Source organism: Cicer arietinum, chromosome 4, assembly GCF_000331145.2.
Source record: "Cicer arietinum cultivar CDC Frontier isolate Library 1 chromosome 4, Cicar.CDCFrontier_v2.0, whole genome shotgun sequence".
In the NCBI taxonomy this organism is placed as follows: Eukaryota; Viridiplantae; Streptophyta; class Magnoliopsida; order Fabales; family Fabaceae; genus Cicer; species Cicer arietinum.
The window spans coordinates 23506419-23528451 of NC_021163.2; the positions used below are offsets into that span (position 1 = coordinate 23506419).

General features: G+C 29.4%; 1 protein-coding gene across 1 annotated transcript; it reads right to left on the reverse strand.

The window, feature by feature from the left end:
- Window positions 1–779: 779 nt before the first annotated feature.
- Window positions 780–8481, reverse strand: LOC101512201 (glucomannan 4-beta-mannosyltransferase 9-like). Its single transcript, XM_012714911.3, has 9 exons — window positions 7804–8481; window positions 7375–7473; window positions 5836–6088; window positions 3216–3326; window positions 2994–3130; window positions 2778–2891; window positions 2502–2701; window positions 1508–1705; window positions 780–1085 (listed from the first exon to the last, which is right to left on the reverse strand). The coding sequence occupies exons 1-9, from the start codon at window positions 8125–8127 to the stop codon at window positions 923–925; spliced, it is 1599 nt and encodes a 532-aa protein (XP_012570365.1). The 5' UTR covers window positions 8128–8481; the 3' UTR covers window positions 780–922.
- Between the last annotated feature and the right edge of the window lie 13552 nt (window positions 8482–22033).

Here is a 22033-nt window from a genome sequence, read left to right on the forward strand (position 1 = left end):
TATATATATATATATTAAAACGCATTTTTCTCACTTTCGAGGTATCTTTTTTATTATTGAGAAGTTTAGAGACTTGTGCTCTAGCAGAGAAACTCGCAAACGGCTATTTCTAACACCATTGCATAAATTTTTATCAAGAATCATTCATGAATTTTTTTTGTAATTCTTCTTTAATCTCTATCATTTGTAACTCTGTCATGAGTAACTAAATGTTATTTGTTAGGGATGAGGGAAACAAGATGAAACATTTATTTGTCTGATTTGATTTCTAGTTATATGAATAAGTTTATTGAATTATTTTTCTCATGTCTGTGTTTAATGTTTTTTATTGCTTGATCAACTTTAAAATGTTTTACAATTCGTATTTTGAAACGGAAGTGGACTTTACGAATGTTTGACATGAGAAATTCATGATATTGTAGTCTAGGGATAGATATAGGTCATGAAACAAATTGAATTATTTTCAGATGCAGTAGTTTAATAGGAGAATTCTTGTACTATAAAGCTTAAAGGTTAGTTTGAAATTAAAGGTTCTGTCACCAAGACATTAGAGCAAGAATAATAAAGAGAATTCAATAATAGTTTAATAAAAGAATTTATTAACTAGGATCAAATTAGAAACCAATGTTGGATTCAAAGTGAAACATATTCTTGACATTTTTCTTATTATAAAAGTTCAATTCTATTACTTTTGTTAGTTTCAAATTTTATTTCAATCAATTTAGAAGCTTTTTGTTCAATTTTAATAATTAAATATAATTCGATAGTAAAACGCAATATTAGTTCGATACTCAATACTACTATGTTATTATTAATTGCAACAATTTATTACATTTGCTGAAAGACTATCATATATTCAGAAAGAATTGAAGTAACAAAAACCGAAAATGGTGAAGGAAGTATTGCCGATGCCAATGATCTTCTAGGGGTTGGGAACAAAAGTGCCAATATATCCAAATGCCATGATCAAGAAAGCAATTGATTGGAGGTATATGAATAGGAAGAAGTGATTTTTCCCATACATAAGATCATAGGTGCCACAGAAGAGAAGATACAATCCAACAAGAAGTTCTAACATGTATATCCTAATGATTGAACACAAACACAACAATATATAGATATGTAAGCACTTAAATATAAGTATATAACTTAAAAAGCAAATCTTTGGAGAACAAAACTTATGTATATTTCTTAATGTGTTGTTAGCCTTGTTCACAATTTCAAATAGCATTTTTTGGAGTATTGATTTTTTACGGCGCACAATACAACAAATGTTGAAACAATTAGATCTAAAGAGATAAATCTTATCTTTTTAAATATAACGGTTTTACAGTTGTTAGATTGTACAACTGCCGTAGATAATCTAAATCTTCTTAAATAAATTTTGTAAGTTGTGGTCACAAAATAAATATTTTAAACGAAGAACCGTAAAAACCACGTATGAGAGAATAGACATAAGTTTTCTCCACTATTAAATGTTACATTATAAATACTATCTATTTTATACCTGTCTCCAATCCTAAATTGAGACTTTTTGAGTCCTTTGCCATCACCACCTTTAACCTTGAGAGCATCTCCAAGCTTTTCAGTGACAATCCATTCATTCACTCTTCTAGTTCCTAGTAGACCAATAATTGTCCCTTTTGTTCGATGTAGAGCCACAGTATTCTCAAAGAGAACCCAAAAGACAACTAAATAAAATGACCTGAAAATAAGAAACACATTGAGTAACTTTGACAAGATTCTAATAGCAAAATAAGTTCATTGCCATCAAATTCCCTAGATATTCTAAACTCTATTTTTCGCGAATTAATTTGATTGTAATAGTATCATAATAAAATGTTTATTAAATCTATTGAAAAATTAAGCAATAATTTCATATTATAATTAGTGAAAAGACATGCACGTTTATCTGCTTTTTCTAATATATTTTACTATATAATTATTATTATTTTATTTAAATTCATTTGTTTTAGTTTTATAATATTTATGTTATCTTAACTTTATCATGAAAAATCTAACTAAAATAAAGAAATTGCCTTTACATAGAAACGATTACACATGAATAAAAAAATAGTTTTAAGGTGAACTAATCCTTTAGGGTATGTTTAGGTTCGAAATATTTTTCAAACACAGAATTTGACACAACCACCCTATATTTTACGATTTTTAATTTTCATATTATTTTTCTTACTCTTCAAGTATTTATTTACTCTCTTCCTTTGTATACAATGTCAATGTATGGTGGCAGAAATCTTGTGTACAAATAATACACAACTAGTTTATATTAGTGATATAAGATGCAATAAAGTTTGCTAGAATGGAATAGTCTAATTTTTGTAGGCACTATTGGAATAGTTAGTTAAATTTTAAAAAATATACATCAATTTTTTTTTTTTAGAAAACAGGTTCTATTTCATTTATTCTATCTTATATTCACAAGTTTGAACCTACTCTAAGTTGAATTTTAGAGAGGAAAATTAAGTTGAGTAAATAAAAACCTTGGAGTTCCAACAGCATTTAGAAGGGTGACGATGGAAGGAATATAAACAATACCCCACGTTGGGATAAAAACCTCAGGCACAAGAACACTTGTAGGTAACACAAGGCAATAGAATACAAATGTGTTGATGTGAGCCGTAATCTTCCGAACAAAGAAAAAACTATAAACAACGTATATTTTCTTCCATAAAGACACTCTCTGCAATGGACAAACACATCAATTTATATAATATTAAATTATATTTAAGCCAATGTGTTCAAGGAAATAACCTTACATTGTTTGTCATAATCTCCATAACCATTTTTCTAAAAAGATTGGCGGGCCCACATGACCAACGATGTTGTTGGTATCGATATGCCTTTAGAGTACTTGGCAATTCATTTTTAACCTATAGACCAATACATACGATTTATCAAGAAAAGTATATATATAGTAAAATGAAAGTAAAGAGATAGGATTAGTTTTGAATTTTGATATTGAACTATGAAACCTGTATATTGGAGAGGAATAAGAATTTCCATCCTTTGAGACTAGCACGTACAGCTAAGTCCATATCTTCGACTGTGGTCCTATCTTTCCATCCACCAGCTTCATTTAGAGCTGAAATTCTCCATACACCAGCAGTTCCTGTGTCTCTTATTATTTTTGTTATTATCAAAATATCAAGATTAATTAGATAATGTAATTTAAATTAATCATGAGATGAGATTACCGTTGAAGCCAAAGAAAGCGTAAGTGGAAGACCCCACTTCTTGTTCCACTTTAAAATGGTAATCAAGTGACATTTGCTGCATTCTTGTCATCCAACATTCATCCGCGTTCACTTCAAACAAACAAACCACATTGTTAATTTATGTGAAATACTCTTATCTGTAATAAAATATAAATTAAAATTAAAACATTTTTATCATAATATGCAAATATATATCCTTTATTTAGGTCAATTTTTTCATATTAAACACTCATATTTTTGTGTGCAATTAAACTCTTGTTTTTCATCCAAAATAGGAAAGTATATAAATCAAATGAAAATAAATTCACTAACCAAAAATCAAATAATTTTTTTAATTTTTATGTCAATAACAAGGACGGTGTTGTGGTCGAAACAGATTAACCGTTAAAAATACGCATGTAGTAATGTCTTGAGATTCAAAAAAAAAATTGATTTTGGTTGAAATTGATTATCTTGAAAAATATCATACATTGTCTAGTATTGAAAAGGAAAAGAGAAACCAACATTATACGTATTTTTATTATAAGATGCACTAGTAAGAAATATTTTAAATTTTTATTTTTATTTTTATTTTTTATATTCTTGTGTTAGAGTATTGTGATATATATGTAATTTGTATATTTGCTTCAAAGAATGTAAGAATATTAAAGCACATGGTGTTTTTGAGAAAAATCTATGTGCCGTAAAAATATTCATATTGTTATTTTCTAATTGTTATTAGACCAAAATCGTAATTTTTCTACGATTTGAAAGTATCCACGTTATGTTCTTGTGTTTGATTGTGTTCTTTTAATTTTTCTATTTTTATTTATGCTAAAAAATAGTATCAAAGCCTTTGGTTCGATTGAAAAAAATAAATTTTTAATATACTTTGTGGTTAAATCATTTTTTAATCTTCCACATAAACAAAAATGAAGATACTGCAAAAGTTGTTTTATAAAAAACTTGGTACTATAAAAAAGTTCCTATAAAAGTTGTTTTTTTATTTATTTTAAAAAATTATTATTGCTCTCCACATGTTGTTGCAAATTGAGAAAATTTTATTGAGAAAATTTTATATAGACAAGATATTGCTTGTTATTATATGTATGTAGCTTAGTCCACAAGAGCAATTAGAATCCAAATTTGTCAAATTCTACTCCCGACTTTCATCTTTAATAATAAAACTCATACATTTTTAATATTAAAATAATAAGTGTCGTTAAAAATGTGACAATATATAAGAGAACAAGTGTAATTTATTTAATGACTTTTTTCAATTATTAGATTTGAAGGGACTAAATATTTATAAAGTATGGCATTAAGAAATGATAAGAAATTATATATACATCTGAGATCTACTTAAATCCATATTCAAATGAGAGATCTCATCATAGATGTTCTTCTTCCACATATAAACAAGAGAGTTTCAATGTGATTATATTCTTTTTTTGCCTGTGTAATGCGTCTTTAGTGGACGATAAGAGAAACATGCATGGCTAAATAATAAAAATAGTAGGACCCACAACATCCCCTAAGTCAAGCACCAAGTAGGACCCACCACAGCCCCCAACTAAAACTCTTCACATTTCCAAATCAAACATAACTCCGTACGGCCTCATAATAAAACCCACCGACAATTTTTAAACTTTTATTATTATTTTCACTTATATTAAATAAAATAAAAGCGATTGTAATATTACTTTTTTTTACCCATTAATTGTATTTTATTTTTTATCTATCATTCGAAATAAATTATGTTGTACAATTTTATAATAATATTTATTATAATGATAAAAAATATGTGTTATAATTAAAGATGTATTAATAAAAAAATAATAAATATAATTTTAAAATTTAAACAATTTTAATTTTTATGCGTTGACAATTTTAAAAATTTAAACAGTTATTAGATCATTATCAATTATATAGGTGCTATAAGTAATTATAAAAAAATTAGATATTAAAATTTAATAATTATAATTAATTTATATTATAAAAAATATTTATATTAATTATGTATATAAATTAAATTAAATTTAAAAACATAAATTGTATATAAAAGAATGAAGACAAATTTTTATAAAAACTTATATTTAAAGATGGAGATGTATTAAACACCACAATTCATTAAGTATATGTTAGAATTTAGTGAAGAGTCGGAATGGAATATTTGTTCATAAAAGAATTGAGAATTTAATTCAAATATATTTTTAGTGTAAATTTTTCTATATTATATCAATCAATCACAATTATTAAATTATTAATAATATTTTACTTTTATTATAATTATTTATAAGTACATTATTGATTATAATTAAACTCAAAAATAAATAATTACAGTATATTGACACAATTTTGACAAAATTTTTGTTCTGAAATTTCAACAAAATTACAATATAATTATAATTTTAATTATTTCGTTATGGTTTCATATATTTGCTTTGACTTTATTTATAAGTAAAAATTAATTAAGGAAGGTTGATCTATTAATCCAAAATATGAATGAAATGCATTCATTTTTTTATTTTATTATTAATTTTTGTTTATAAATAAAATCCAACGGAATATTTATGTATTAAAGTTAATTCATCCGAAGAAAGAAAAAAAGAGAAATTACCAAAGTTCCAGCGAGCCTGAACAAGACCAATTTCAGGATTGTTAACAAGGAAAGGAATGGTTCTCAAGAGAAAATCAGATTCTGGTTGAAAATCAGCATCAAAGATGGCAACATAATCACATTGTTTCACATAGCTATGTTTCATTCCTTCTTTTAGAGCACCTGCTTTATACCCATTTCTGTTGTCCCTAACTTCATACTTTATGTTCACACCTTTGCTTCTCCATTTATGGCATTCTAGCTCCACCAATTCCTGTATTTTTTTTGTTCACTTGCCACAATTATTCACAATCACCTTTATTAAAAACTTAAATACCAAAAACAAGTTGACAATAAAATTTAATTTTCTCTTTAATTTATTTTACAGAAATTTCGTTTTAATATTATAATTCAAATAATTTAATTTATCAGTGTAAAGAAAATCTACTTTTATATCCAAAACAATTACTGTCATAATATTATAATTATTTATATTTACAATTTTATAGATAATTATAATAAAATTTAAATATCTATAATGATTTAATAATTTTAATTAATGATATAACTTTTTTTTATATTAACGGTATATATGGGTATAATTACATATGCATTTCATCTCATTTCATATTTTATGTAGTTAATTAAACGAGTAAATGTTACTCCATTATTCGCCATTTTTTTATATTAAAGATAACATGTTTTTATTTGATAATCGTTAAAAAGAAGAGCACATTGATGATATTCTTTCTTCACTCATAAATAATAGGGTTTGATTACTGTTTTAATCTCCCTATTTTAACTAAATCGCGAAAGTAGTTGTTCATTTTGTTTCTCCTCAGTTTTGGTTTCTCAAGCAGAATTTTGGTCTAAACTTTCATGAAATTTTATTTTTTATTTATTTAAGTCACATCATGCCTCAAGATCTCATTTGCAACAATCGTACCTGAAATATATGATCATAAATTATGTAGTACGACTTTAAAAATGAAATGTCATCAAATTTTGGACTAAAATTATGTTTATGGAACCAAAATTGAGGAAAAACAAAATGAGAGACTAATTTCGCGATTCAGCTAAAATAGGGAGATCAAAACTGCAATTAAGTCTAAATAATACTAGTACTCAACAAATAGTCGGCAAAAAATAAAAAAAATTAAATATATTTAATACAATTAATCAAACACATTTGACTTTTTGTATCAAATACTTATACTACATTTGATGGATTAATGTACTGTCTTCACGGTTTCAACATAATTGTTATATTTATTAAAAAAATGCATATCTTAGAATAATTGTTACTTTTTATTTTCAATTTAATTTTAATTGTATCTTTTAATTAATTAATATCATATAAATTACTTTAAAATTATTATTTTTGTTTTTTTTTATATTTGTAATAATAAAAGTAAATTAATAATTGATATAAATAATTTAACAAAATTGTATTTTTTTTTTATCATTTATGATATTTTTATAATTTATGTAAATAGTCAATACAATGATCATTTTGATGCGGTGAATTATCTTTTAATTTTTACTTAAGCAATGATGTACCTTGATTGATGGGTCAGTTGAATCATCAAGAATTTGTATGATTATCCTGTCGCAAGGCCAAGTGAGTCCACAAGCAGCACCTATTGATAACTGATAAACCTGCATTTACAACCATAAATGTCAATTTCAAAGACAAAATGTTGCTATTAAAATTTTCACAATACCTTTTTTAAAAAATTTAAATTAAATAAGAGTTATCCGAAACAAAACATGCTTAAAAAAATCAAATAAAAGAAAAACAAAAAATCAGAGAAAGTTTAAGCTACCATCGTATAAGAGTTTAAACCGACAAGGTAGGAACCAAAAGAACCAAAATTTATGAAATTAAACAACATATCCACACCTGAATAGTAAAGTGAAAGTGAAAACCTTTTTCATTTAATACTTTTGACATTAAAATTGAAAAATCAACATTCATTAAACATTCACCTCTTTTTCATTGTACATTGGGACTTGAACAAGAACCATTGGATAATTAGAGCTTCCCATCTCAACATCATCCTCAAAACTCTCCCATTTGTAAACCTTCTCTGGTTTTCTACCAAATAACTTCACCCAACTAATCACAATGGCAGCGTAAACCTTCTCGACCAACATCATCAACGACATAGTCAAACATATAAACACTGCAACTCTTAGCATTGGCACAATCAATGGCTGTCTGATATATTTCCATATTAATTCAAGTTGCAAACCAACTCCATCAGTTGCTTCTTGAAGAAACACAACCATTTCTTTACTTCCAAATTTCATTTTATTTTCTTACAAAATATTTGTAAACACAATGACCCACTTAGTTGAAATGAAATAAGTAACCAACTTTGGTTAAAGAAAAGGGAATAATTTCGATTTAGATTAAAGGGTCACGCAAAAAAGGAACGGTTAAAGACAAAAACAGTTATGGCCTATGGGTGCTCTGCTTTTTCTCTGCTCATCTTTCTGTTTTCTCTGCTGGAGTGTTTGGCTTTTATAATGGGTTTTGATGCACTCTCACTACCTTAAAACACCGTTACTATAATTGCAGCCACATGAATGAACGTGATGTTTATATAGAATAATGCAATAATTCTACCCATTTGCCATGTGATTTAGATGACAATTTTGCAGTGGGACTACGAAACACAAATAGAGGCACGGAGATAACATACGATAGTCACACTAATACGTTGATGTTGATAATAATTTAATAAAATTAATTAATTTAATTTAATTAATATGTCAATATTGTATCGGACATTGATATTTGTTTATCAGCAAAATACATCTTCAATTAGATGTATCAATTTTAAATATCACAAATTGTGACAATATCATATCCACCCTTTGCTTCATTGGATTTTAAAATAAAATAAAAAATAAAAAATATTTTGACATGTGAAAAAAATTTAGACGTTGACTATCAAAACTTCAATTACTATACGAGAAAATGTCAAATCTCAAAAAAAACACCGACATGCCAGCTTTTCTATGAGTGTACGATAAAAATAAAATTAAATATCAGCCTACCACTTCCTTAATTAGGTATTTTCATTTACCACTCTTTTCATGTGGGTATTTAAATAGGCAAGTATTCAATTTTTGGGAGAACGTTTTCCCTGCATGTTATTTTTTTTCTACAAAAACAAAGTGTTATGAAATCGACTGATTTCTCATCATCATATTCATTTTTTTAATTAAATTGTTTCTTTTATTTAATTAATTATTTAATATTTTATGTTATTTTAATTAGTTATTTACTTAATTAAACCCAAATTAATCAAATAATTAAGGCAAGTTTAATTAACTATTATTTTAATTAAATACTTTTTTGAATTAAATACAAAGTTAATTAATTTTAAATTATTTTAATAATTATCTAATTAAATTTTCCTTTTATTAAGTAATTACTTTTTTGAAATAATTTACTGACTAATTATTTAAAGTTTGAAATCAAATGAAGTCCATAAAAATTATTATGTAATTAGATACCATAAAAATAACTAAATCTGATTAAAAATTGAAAATAAAAAATACAGATACAACATGAATGAAAATAAAATACAAATTTAATAACAATGAATTAATTTCTCTTAGAAGTATTACCATGATAAAGTCATTTATTCTTGTTACAATTTTTCTCATATTCACATTCTTGAAAGTCCTCGTGATATCTTGTGATATATGTCAAATGTAGAAGACATGATGCAAATTGCTATTTTGACGCCTAAAACACTTTTGAATAAAACATGTTTATCCGAAATCAAGCAGATGTTGAGTTGCGGTGTGATACACTTTTGCAAACGACTAAGGAAGAAAAAACATGTATCAGATGTTTCACCTTACCCAAAGGTGTATGCCATAAGAATGATATTGTTACTATCATCCTAAGTGATTGCTATTAGTAAGGTCCCACAATATTTTGCATACGACTATGTTCCAACAACCGAAACAATTGGGTTGTAGTGATCAAACCCCTTGATGCATGGTTAGAAACTCTATAAGAGGCGATGAAAGACATCATTTCCAAGAACTACTTGACTATTCTCAATAAAGGGCTACACTTCAATATCGATAATAGTTCTTGGAAGATAATGTTTAAAAGCAAGGAGTCACCTTAGAAGCTCTATGTATGATTCCTTCTAGTTCCCATATATTTTCTCGATAACCTTTTGTTTTTCAATTCATGTCTTCCTATAGGTAGTGATATACGTGTACCGCGATTGTATATATGCAATCAATGTTGAAAATGAAATTGTGGGATCCTCCTTTACCATTTGTAAGTCGCTTTCAAAAATAAAAGTTAAGGATGTTAGAACCAAGTTGATTTGAAGAAAAATGACTCTCAATTGTTTTGATGATAACAAAAGTATTTTGTGAGAACAATTTATGTTTTAATGAATTTGTTGAAGTGTGCATACTCTCAAATATATATGTTCTTGAAAACTGCGTGTTGGATCCTTCATCTTAGAAATAAAGAGAATCTTCAAATCAAATGCAATGTTATGTGACTTTAATAATTGTACTATTCGTCTGATTTTGATCAAGGTGCCTCAGTCGAATCTAGATAACGCAAACTCACTACCACACTTCTGCAACTAAAATAATCTCACACCATTGACCACTCTCAATGTCAACAATTTACAAGTTAATATTCTAAGCCCATATCTTTGAACAAGTCAACAACTCAACATCCTCTACTCATCAAAGTTATGCTTATCCTTTAATGGGTCATCTATGATATTCCTACCGTTTCTATCAAGATACTTTGAAGACAATTATAGACAAGTATTGAATGTTGACTCAAGATTTATGTAGATTGATATAATCTATATTTTACGTGCGAAATTCATGCAAATCACTACAATAGTCAGAGACACTAATTGTTGTGGAAGCTCTATATATAGAGGCATGTGATCATCAATACAATACAACAACCAAAATACACAAGTACAAAAACTGCAAACATACATAATGAAACTTAAGAATTTCTGTAGTTAATGGAAACTCGTTTACAATCTTTGTAATATTCTCTTGTGAGAGCCATTTAGAAAACCTAAAATTAAAATGAATCGTAATATTCTCTTGTGAGAGCCTGTAATATTCTTTATTATGGACATCATCCACAACACTCCTAGGAACATCATCATTATTTGGGTTCTCCAAAATGAATCGTGTGTTATGGCAATGCCATGGGTGGTTTATGATGAATATGGTATGAAGTGATGTTGGGATTGTGTTTCAATAAAAAGGTGTGAAAAGAGTATGTAGTGAGGAATTGAGGGTAGGGATGACAATATAATCTGCACCTGCGGGTACCGACTCAAACTCGTTTGATTTGGACGGGGGAAACCCGCTTTGATTGGGTGCGGGGTGTGGATTTTCTCCAAAATTAAAATTCGAGGGTGGAGATGGGTTTGGGGGGTGATGATACCCACTCGCAGTGGAACCCACCCCGCAGGTATATTATAGTAATTTTTAAATTTTCTATATATGTACTTAATATTTTTTTAAAATATTAAAAATTATAATCTTATCTCTATAGAAAATATTTTTTTAATTTTATTATTTTCTAATAATAATTATTTTATTATATTATTTATAATAGATATGATTTTTAAATTTATAATTTTACATATATCAATGGGTGCGAGTCTGGACGGAGAAACCCAAACCCCGTTGTGTATGGAAATAAAGCCTAAGTTTTGCACCGCTATAAAACGGGAACGGGTGTACGGTTTCCCGTTTAATTGGGTGCGGGGTGGACGAGGCAAAATCCGTTCCCGTCCCACTCCATTGCCATGCCTAAGGACGGTGTTGGTTCAAATTATGGTGATCATATGATAATTGTTTATCGTATACATATTTTCTTGTTTTTTAGCTCTTAATAATCTTATTTCACCTTAGTTAGTAGTTAATTTTAGAAATTAGTTGATATAGTTTGTTAACTTTAGTTCTTAAATTTAATAGTGTTTATGTTTTTATTTCTTTGATTAAGTAGGTATTTGCCGTATGTTTGTTATTTCGTTTATTTATTTATTGTAGTGCTAAATTTTGATGAGAAATCAACGTAACTCAATTGAAGTATTTCAGCCATATATGAAATCGTAGATATCTAAATGGAGTCAAACTAAGTGCAAATGAGAGCTAAAATCCATAGTTACAACTTTCATGAAAAACCGGAATCAAACTTGTACTCAAAAAGGTGAAACATGTTGTAAAAGTAAGACTTTATATGTTGTGCCTTGGAGTGCAAATGTTCGTGTTTGGGGTGCATTTATGCAGTATTTTGACAATTTTTTTATGTGCATGAGTGATGGATTGCCCCTAGCTTGCGCTGAAACGCACGACGCAGTGTAGAATACAGGTGTAATATATATTTTCATATAAGCTAATCTTTTCTTCACCAACACCAACATCCCCACATGCCTCTATATTTTTCATTTACCAAGTTGTTTGAGAAAATCACTTTAACCGTTTTCATTATTCAAGTTATCTGTCACGATTTACAAAATTTTATAGCAGAATATAAATCCAACTCTTATATTTCATTTACACATCACCACACCTTGTGAATTGTCTTTTACTATTTTTTCTTTAGCTCTCTCCACATCACACATATCTTGTCCTTTACCCATTTTATCAATATAGTATTTAGAAAAAATAGATTACACGAGACACTCTTATCTGATACTTATATTGATAAAAATTCTGCAAGTGATGAATAAATTCTTCAAAGTCTATCTCAACCACAAGTGAAAATTCATCAACTCCTTTCATCAACTCAAATTCGGGGGACTAAAAATTGGACATGTAAGCATTGTAGAAATTCATTCAAACGTACTTACACTATGATTCACTAACATTTCTTTGGTGCTCCACAAGGGAAAATTTGTGGCACTCAAAGATATGCAACATTATTGAACGACAGAGAAACTTATGAAAGAATAAGAAGAAAAAAAAGGTTCAAGAAGCAGAGGAATATGACGTGACTCCATCTTTGAAGTGTTCTACCCTCATAAAGAAAGAAAAAAGAATGTTCTCCAAGTCTCTTGATGAGGTTTTCCAACTTTTGGGAAGAGATGATGTTGATATGAATGTGATGAAACGACTATGTGCCAATGGAATTCCTTTTAATACTTTGCAAATTCCACAATTTTTGAAATGGTTATGATTATTAAAAATAGTTCTAAAGGCTACAAACCTCCCTCTTTTGGAAAGGCAAGAACGATTTTGTTAGATTAGTGTAAAAGAAATGTTGACAAAGATTTAGCTCATACCAAGGATACCTGGTTTTATCAAGGGGTCTTTATTGTGTCAAGCGGCTGGAGTAATGTAAAACATATGCCACTAATTAATGTTCTTGTTGTGAATAGTAGAGTTGCTACGTTTTAATATGCCGATGACTTTTCTAGAGTTGAAAAAACTGGAGTTGTTACTGCTTAATATTTGATTAAAGCTATTGAAGAAATCAGACCATCTAATGTTCTACAAGTGGTGACCGATAATGTTGCAAATTATAAAGTTGATGGAAAAGAAATACAAAAGGTATATAAGCATATTTTTTTGTCTCCTTGTGTTGTGCATACTTAAAATTTGATTTTTAAAGACTTTGCTGAATCATTTGAATGGCTGAGAAATACATATAAACAAGGAACAACTATAGTGAAGTACATTATAAATCATAGTCAAGTTCTAGCTATGTACAGAGCAAATTCAAAACCTGAATTGTTGAAAATAGCAAAGACTAGATTTGCCTTGCATTACATTTTATTTAAGCGACTACTTGTGTGTAGAGAAGCACTTGAAACTACTATTATGTTGAACAGTTGGAAAGAATGGGTTAAGCAAAGAGATGAAAAAACAAGAAAATAGGTGTTTTAGTTGTTCAAACTATTGGTAGTGAATTTTTTTCGAAAGAAATTGAACATGTGGTTAAGATAACAAAATCCATTTATCATTTGATTAAGTTTGCTAATGGAAAAAGGGGAAAAAAATGGAGAATTTTATGACAAAATGGATTATATGTTTGTGAAAGTACAAGAGATTATGAAAACAAATAAATATGCAAATTGTTATTTTGAAATGGAAACAATTGTTACTGCAAAATGGACCAAAATGAGTTATACCATCCATTGTTGGGTTTTGCATTGACCCCTAGATTTTATGATACTCGTCATCTTTCCACACCTGCTCCTGGAGGTATAGATAGAAAACTTCAAAACCAAGATAAGGAAATGATGACTACAGTTATGTAGGCTTTTGAAAAAATATCGGAAAATGTAGAGGAATGTCTAGGGGTCAATGCAAAACCCAACAACGGATTTTGAAAAAAGGTAATACATGCAATGTCTATGGTTCAATTGGATGTTGTAACCATTGATGTTATTGATTGGTGGCCAATGTATGGATCTGAAACTCATAAGCTTGTAGAGGTGACAAAAAAAGTGTTATATCAACCAATAAGCAGCTCTTCCGCTTAAAGAACTTGGAGTACTTATTCATATATCAATAGTGTAAAAAGGAATCAACTTAATTGTGAAAGAGCGAGAAAATTGGTTTGTATTCACTCAAATATCTGCTGACAGTCACGATTTTAGCTACAAGAATAACCCTTTCAAAAAATAAGATATGGATCATGATGACACTTGTTTGGAAGAACCTTCTAGGAGACTACAAGGCATCAACTGGGAATAAGATGAAGTATTGGATGGAGGAGTGGATGATCAAAGAAATATAATTAGAGGAGCTATTATCAAAAAAGGAAAAAAAAATATAAGAATTGAGATTTTATTTTAGCAAATTGTGTGTTGTGAAAGTGTTTGATACAAAAATATCGTTAAGGTTAGCTATTATTGATGAAAATCATTTTTTTTAATCATTTATACTATTGTTTTTTTAATTAAATTAATTTTTTTTTTTTTTTAATTTTAGTGTACTGATTTGTATACTAAAACGTACCACGAACCGAAACAGTACCGACTATGTATATCCCACGTGACGAATACTTTGAAGTTTAGTAACGCGTATCATACACCAGGTGACTATGGTTTCAAGAACATCATAGCTACCAATTATGTCATGCTTGGAAACAATGATGTAAATTAGTGACATCCCTAATCACTCAAACTATTAATTCAGATGGAAATTCATACTTAACTCAGAGTAGCTGACATTATAAGTCCTAACAACAAGTCTTAGAATGTTTTCCTCATATCCAATTTTTTCACGCCTCCATTTGTCTTGAAAATTTTGAGCACTCTACTTTTTGCATCAGTGGTAGTCAATAGGATATTTTAAATAATAGTAAGGATGACATGTACTTGGATAAGTTAGATTACGTTTATGTTAGAGAAAGGAAGATATTTCTAATAGAAGACTCACAATTTGTTTGATGCTTAATGTCAAGTACAATGAGGTATTTATAGGTACAAATAGAAAACTCTAGACACATTTCTAGGAGTTTCCTTGTTATTTCTCATTTCTAGGAACTTCCTAATTAATAGCCATTTCTAGATACTTCCCATAATTAAAGCACTTCTATATTCTTACATAGAAATTCTACATGATTCTAGACTTATCAAATTTCAAATTAGTAATAACATTGATCCCCCTTAATTTTAAATTTTCTTCTTCATTTCAAGTTTTACTTTTAGCCTTTAAAAGCCTTCAAATTTTAATGGCTTTGTAAATATTTCTGCAACTTGATCTTGAGTCTTCATATATTTAAACTCAACTTCTTTCTTAGTAATGCATTCTCTAATAAAATGGTACCTTGTACCTTTGTGCTTGTTGCGATCATGAAACACTGGATTCTTTGCAAGTGCTTCTGCAGACTTGTTGTCTATACAAATTTCAATAGTTTCTTTTTGTTGCATATGAAGTTCCTTCAATAATCTCCTTAGCCAAATGGCATGACAAGTGCAAGATGTTGCTACTACATACTATGACTCACATGTTGAAAGTGTGACAATCGATGGCTTCTTTGAGCTCTACGAAAAAGCATATTCCTCTATGAAAAATAAAAAGCCACTAATATGTTTTCTATCATTAATATCTCTCGCAAAGTCGCTATGACAGAATCCAAAAAGTATAAAATCATTAGAAGAAGAGTAAAATAGTCCATAATCAAGTGTACCTAAGGTGACAGAGTATCCTCTTAGTGACTTTCATGTGTGTAGTAGTAGGAGCTTCCATGAAACGACTCACTACTCACACCGCATATAGAATATCATGCCTTGTACATGTTAAGTATCTTAAACGTCTAACGAGGCTTTTGAAAAAAGAAGGATCCTCTTTTTGTCCATCTTCAAATTTTGACAACTTCAATTAACTCTCCATTGGCGTGTTCACCAGATTGCAATCAAACATTTTAAATTTCTTCAAAACTTCCTTTGCATAGTTTTCTTGAGAAATAAATATATCTTCTACCAATTACTTTAATCTAGACCTAAATAGTATGACATGAGCCTAATATCAATCATCTCGAACTCAAGCGCCATGGCCTTTTTGACCTCTTCAAACAAACTTGGATTGTTCCCAGTGAATATAAGATCCACATAGAGACAAGCAATCAAAATATCTCCATTATCACAAACGTTGGAAATATTTGTCGATGCGACTCTTCCATGCTTTTTGTGCTTGCTTTAATCCATACAACGTTACCCTCAATCGCAAAACTTTATCTTTATGTTCTTTAATCACGTATCTTATTGGCTGCTCAACACAAACTTCTTCTTGAAGATAACCATTTAGAAATGCCGATTGTACATCAAATTGATAAAGTTTCCACTTATTTTGAGATGTTACATAGATTATCAAACAAATAGGGTCCATGCGAGCAACTGGTGAAAAAGCTTATTCATAGTCTACTCCATGTTTTTGTTTGTAGCTTTTTACAACAAGTCTTGCTTTGTATTTTCAATATCTCCATTAGCATTATTTTTACCCTTGTACACCCATTTGACTCCAATTACTTCATGGCCTTTTGGAAGAGTTGTTAATTCCCAAGTGTTGTTCTTCACAATTGATTTTATCTCCTCATTCGTGGCTTGTCTCCACCTTTTATCTTTCACTGTATCTCCATAATTTAATGGCTCACTATCCACCAAGAGACAATACAACTCTTCAAGGTCAAGAGTAATTTCAGTTGATCATTCATAAATATCTTATATATCTTTCATCTTACTTGGTCTTTCACTGGAACTTTCATCTAGAGAAGTAGGTGAAAAAGGTGGAGTTGCATCTTGAACTGGTGTTGTGGCCTCTTGATCTTCTTCAAAATATGGAAGGAAATTATGGTTTGTTTCTTCTTGATCCTCCCAATTATATGTAGCATCCTCTTCAAATTCAACATCACAACTCACCACTACCTTATTATTGCATGGGTTGTACAGCTTGTAACCTTTAGAATGCGGATCATAGCCAACAAAGATATGTTTGATGCTTTGATCATCAAGTTTGGATCTTTCTTGTTGTGGCACATGTACATATGTTATGCTCCCAACGACACGCATGTGATTAAAACTAGGCGTCCTTCGATTCCATGCTTCTATAGAGGTTTGGTCTTTGACATTTGAAGTCGGATAGCGATTTGCTAAATAGACCGCACAAGAAACTGCTTCAGCCCAAAACTCCTTTGGCATTTTTTGGATTTTAGCATGCATCTTTCCATGTTCATAGTTTTATTCTTTCTCTCGGCTACTCCATTCTGTTGCGAGATCTTGGAACTGTCAACGGAAGGAGAATTCCACGAGTTGCACATAATTCATTAAACTCATTTGAAGTGAATTCACCTCCTCGATCAGATCTTAAAGTTTTGATTTCATGACCGCTCTCTTTCTCTACAAGAGCTTTGAAGTTCTTGAAAGCAACAAAAGCTTTTGATTTTTTGCTTTAAGAAATAAATCCAAGTTTTTCTACTAAAATCATCAATAAAGAGAACGAAGTATTCACTCTTATCAAATGAAGATGGATTGATTGGTCCACACAAGTTGTAGTGATTTAGTTGCTCTTAATGTTGCTTCTTTAGGGAAACTTTTTATAGCTTGCTTGCCAAGAAGACAACCTTCACACAATTGATTTGGATGATTGATTGATGGCATCCCTTTCGCCATATTTTTTTCTCCCATAATTTTAAGTGCACCAAAGTTCAAGTGGTCATACCTCATATACTAATGCCATGTTTCATCTTGGATACTCATTTCAAACATTTTGCTTCAATAGTTCTTAGGTTCAAGATAAACATTCTATTTTTGGACATAAGAACCTTAGCAATAAAACTATTATTTTGATCTCTAAACTAAAGATGTTTATTTTTCATGAGAATTTCATATCATTTTTCAAGAATTTTGCTCAAACTCAAAATATTACTCTTTAATTTAGACACATAGTATACATCACTAATCAACTTATGGCTCCCATCCTTAGAAGATATTAAAATCGTACTTTTCCCTTCAATTTTCACTTTTTATGAGTCTCCAAAGGAAACATTTCCATTCATCTTTTCATTAAGCTCCACAAATTTCTCTTTACATCCACACATATGGTTACTTGCACCATTGTCCAAGTATCATGAACTATTAACATCTCTTTCTTCTTCCTTGAGTGTTAGCAACAAAGTTGACTCTTCATCTTCGTCAACAAGATTAGCCTCATCTTCCTCTTGATTAGGAGCATTACGATATTCCCAAGAAAAATGGTCAAATTCATGACAATTATGACATTCAACTTTAGATTTGTCATACCTTCTTTCACTTTGATAATAGCCATAACCGCTTCCTCTTCCACGAATTCTTGGTGATGAATGACTTCTTTCTTCGTAGTTTGATTCACGGTTGAAAATTTGTTTGCTTCCACCTTGGCCACGACCACATCCTCTTCCTTGTTCATGTCCATGTCCGTTTTGACTATTGAATCCTCTATCATCCTTCATGGAAGCTTTGATCTTGAGAACTTTCTCTAATGGCTCCTCTTGCCTTTTTCTTCATTCTTTCCTTTTGAGCTTGCAATGAACCTTCTAATGCCTCAGTGGACATCGGATCAAGATCTTTTGATTCCTCAATAACACACACCACATAATCGAACTTAGGAGTCAAGGAAGAATTTTCTCCGCTACACGAACATATTCTATCTTGTCTCCATATCTCTTCATTTGATTAACAATTGTCTTCACCCTTGAGCAATAATTTGAAATTGATTTCGAATCCTTCATCTTAAAAGCATTGAAATCTCCCCTTAGAGATTGAAGTCTTATCTTCTTCACTTTGTCAATGGCTTGGAGTGATTTCTCCAAAATCTTTCAAGCTTCCTTTGAATTCGTAGCATCGACAACCTTCTCAAACATAGAATCATCCAAACATTGATGAATGAGAGTAAGAGCTTGTTGATCCTTCTTCCTTGTCTTTGTCAAAACCTCTTTCTCAACTTGAGACAATCCCTCTTCATTTTGTGGCTAATCATAGCCTTTTTCAACAATCTTCCATACACCTTGAAAGTTAAGCAATGATTTCATGCGAATGCACCATTTTTCATAATTCTCTTTTTTTTAGAAGAGGAAAGTGGAAACTAGTGTAATCACGAGTTGCGATTTCTCAACTCTCACAACCAAACTCTAATACCACTTTGTTAGAGAAAAGAAAGTATTTCTAATAGAAAAATCACAATTTGCTTGATGCTTAATGTCAAGTATAATGAGATATTTATAGGTACAAATAGATAATTCTAGACACATTTCTAGAAGTTTCGTAGTTAATACCCATTTCTATGAACTTCCTAATTAATACACATTTCTAGATACTTCCCAGAATTAAAGCACTTCTAAAGTCTTACATAGAAATTCTACATGGTTCTAGACTAACTCTGAATAGCTGACATTATAAGTCCTAAAAGCAAGTCTTGGAATATTTCCCTCATATCCAATTTGTTCACCCCTCCTGTTGTCTTGAAAATTTTGAGCACGGTACTTTTTGCTTCAGTGGTAGTCGATAGTATTTTGAATAACAGTAAGAATGAAATGTACTTAGTTAAGTTAGCTTATCGTTTATGTGTGAATGATCTTATTGATACTTCTGAATTTATAGTAGCATGTGATTGTAATTTAATTTGGTGATTTAGTTAAAAAGTTGTTGTGGCGCGATTGTAGGAGATGCCTTCAAGAACGAGGAGTTCATTGCCCTGTGACTTGTGCTATGTGTGAAGATGGAGTCGAGGACAATCGAAATCTTATTTTTACCTCCTCGAATAACTTGAATATTTTATAGTGTTGCGCATTTTCTGCAACGATTCAGACTTCGAGCGTGGCTTAGAATTGCTGACAGGTTGGATTGAAGCTGGCCACATCCAGCAGCATGTCTGTGACCTGCAATATGTAAACATAGTTTATAAAGCAGCAGTAAAATGGGCCCTAACAATATAATAGGGCACTCTGACAAAATAAAAACTTTTTTGATTTACCGAAATTAAAAACCTTTTTCTTAATGTAACAAAAATAAGATGTCAAATAAAAAAAAAAGTAAATAAAAATTCAGCTGAATAATATCACCAAAGAATTAAAAGAAAATAAATTTTTATCAAAAATAAAATTATAACTTAATTGAAATTTTAGTTTTTTATTTTCACCAATTCGTGAAATTAATTCTCTATTTAAAAATCCAACAATTTTAATATGTCATTTCAAATTTTTTAAGTAAAAAATAGTGATATAACTTATTTTAAATGATGTTATATATGATACAATGATATTGAATAATTAATATCCATAAAATTTAAATAAAATTAGCGTGCATAAAAATAATTAATATCCATAAAAAAATTAAAAATTAAAACATTTGAAAAAAATATTATTTGCCAATAATTTATCTTGCTAAAAAAATACAACAAATATATCCCAAAAAATCCATAACAAACACACTTTATCCTTTGTGATTAAATTTCTCTTAATATTCTCTTTCATGCATTACAGATTGAATATCATAGTAGAAAAATAAAAATATCTTAACATAAGTAAGATTTAGCCTTTTAATATAAGTACTAATAATAGTTTTCTTTTTTCCAAAACAAATTTAAACAAATAATAATAATACTGGCTAATAACTACTTACCGAAAATTGTATAGATCTAATAAATTTTATAAATAAACAAAAATAAAAAAAGTAAATGATTTATATTGTATAGATAAGGAGATGTCACCTTATATAGTCTGGTGTATGGCAAAGCTTGCCATCATTTCATTTACCAATTGGACTTCAATACAAATTCCATTGGACTATAAAAAAGTTGAACTTGATCTTAGATCAAGCTGGAGTAGTTAGAATACTTTAGTTTCATGAGTTAAAAAGAGCATATTTTTTCACTTATTAAAAAAATTCAGAATTGTATAAGTCCATGGTCAAAAAATGGCATGATGCGAAAATTCAAAAAAATTGAATATGTATAATCAAAAAATTGCATGATGCGAAAATTCAAAGATGGGAATTTTATGTGGTAGTTGCTTTTAAACTCTAGATTAAAACTTTTTATGAAATCTTTGAAATTTAAAAAATTTATCCAGATGAAGTTGTTGACTGAAAGAAAAAATAGGAAGGAAAACCCATGGAAATATAATAAAAAAAATATAGGTAGCAAATTAAAAATTTAATTATTTTGAATGTAAATAACAACACTATCCATAGACATAAACATTATTTTAATTCTAAAAAAAATAAAAGGAAAAAGTACTAAAAGACGGTATCTTCTCTGTAATACAAATGACGTTACTACCAATACACACTGAAAAACACTCAATGTTTTTGTTGGCAATTTACTCTTCTTTTTTTGAAAGGCAAAGATGGATATCCATATTGATGCGATTTACTTGTCTATTTTGTTTTCCCTCTTATATATCTTTGAGGAGAATGTGAAAGTAGAAACATGTAATTCTATTTGCTGCATAAAAAAAGGGGTTTTTTATTTAAAAATCTCTCTTTTTTTTTAAATACCAATCTGCCCTAGTTCTAAAAAAAAATACCAGAATGTTCTACTTTTTGGTATCAGTAGCAGGTCGCACTCTGGGCCTGCGACTTCCTGAAAGGCCTTTTTTTTTTCAGTAGCAGGTCGCATCCTGGGCCTGCGACTTTCTGAATGGCCTTTTTTTTTTTTTTTTCAGTAGCAAGTCGCATCCTGGGCCTGCGACTTCCTAAAAGGC

What these genes read in the sequence shown, in the direction of transcription:
- LOC101512201 (XM_012714911.3), bottom strand. Translation starts at nt 8,127, where the DNA reads ATGAAATTTGGAAGTAAAGAAATGGTTGTGTTTCTTCAAGAAGCAACT. An exon ending in CAATGTACAATGAAAAAGAG is followed by an intron (nt 7,474 to 7,803) that starts GTGAATGTTTAA and finishes TTGTAAATGCAG; the next exon opens with GTTTATCAGTTATCAATAGG. An exon ending in CAATTTAGGATTGGAGACAG is followed by an intron (nt 1,086 to 1,507) that starts GTATAAAATAGA and finishes TTCAATCATTAG; the next exon opens with GATATACATGTTAGAACTTC.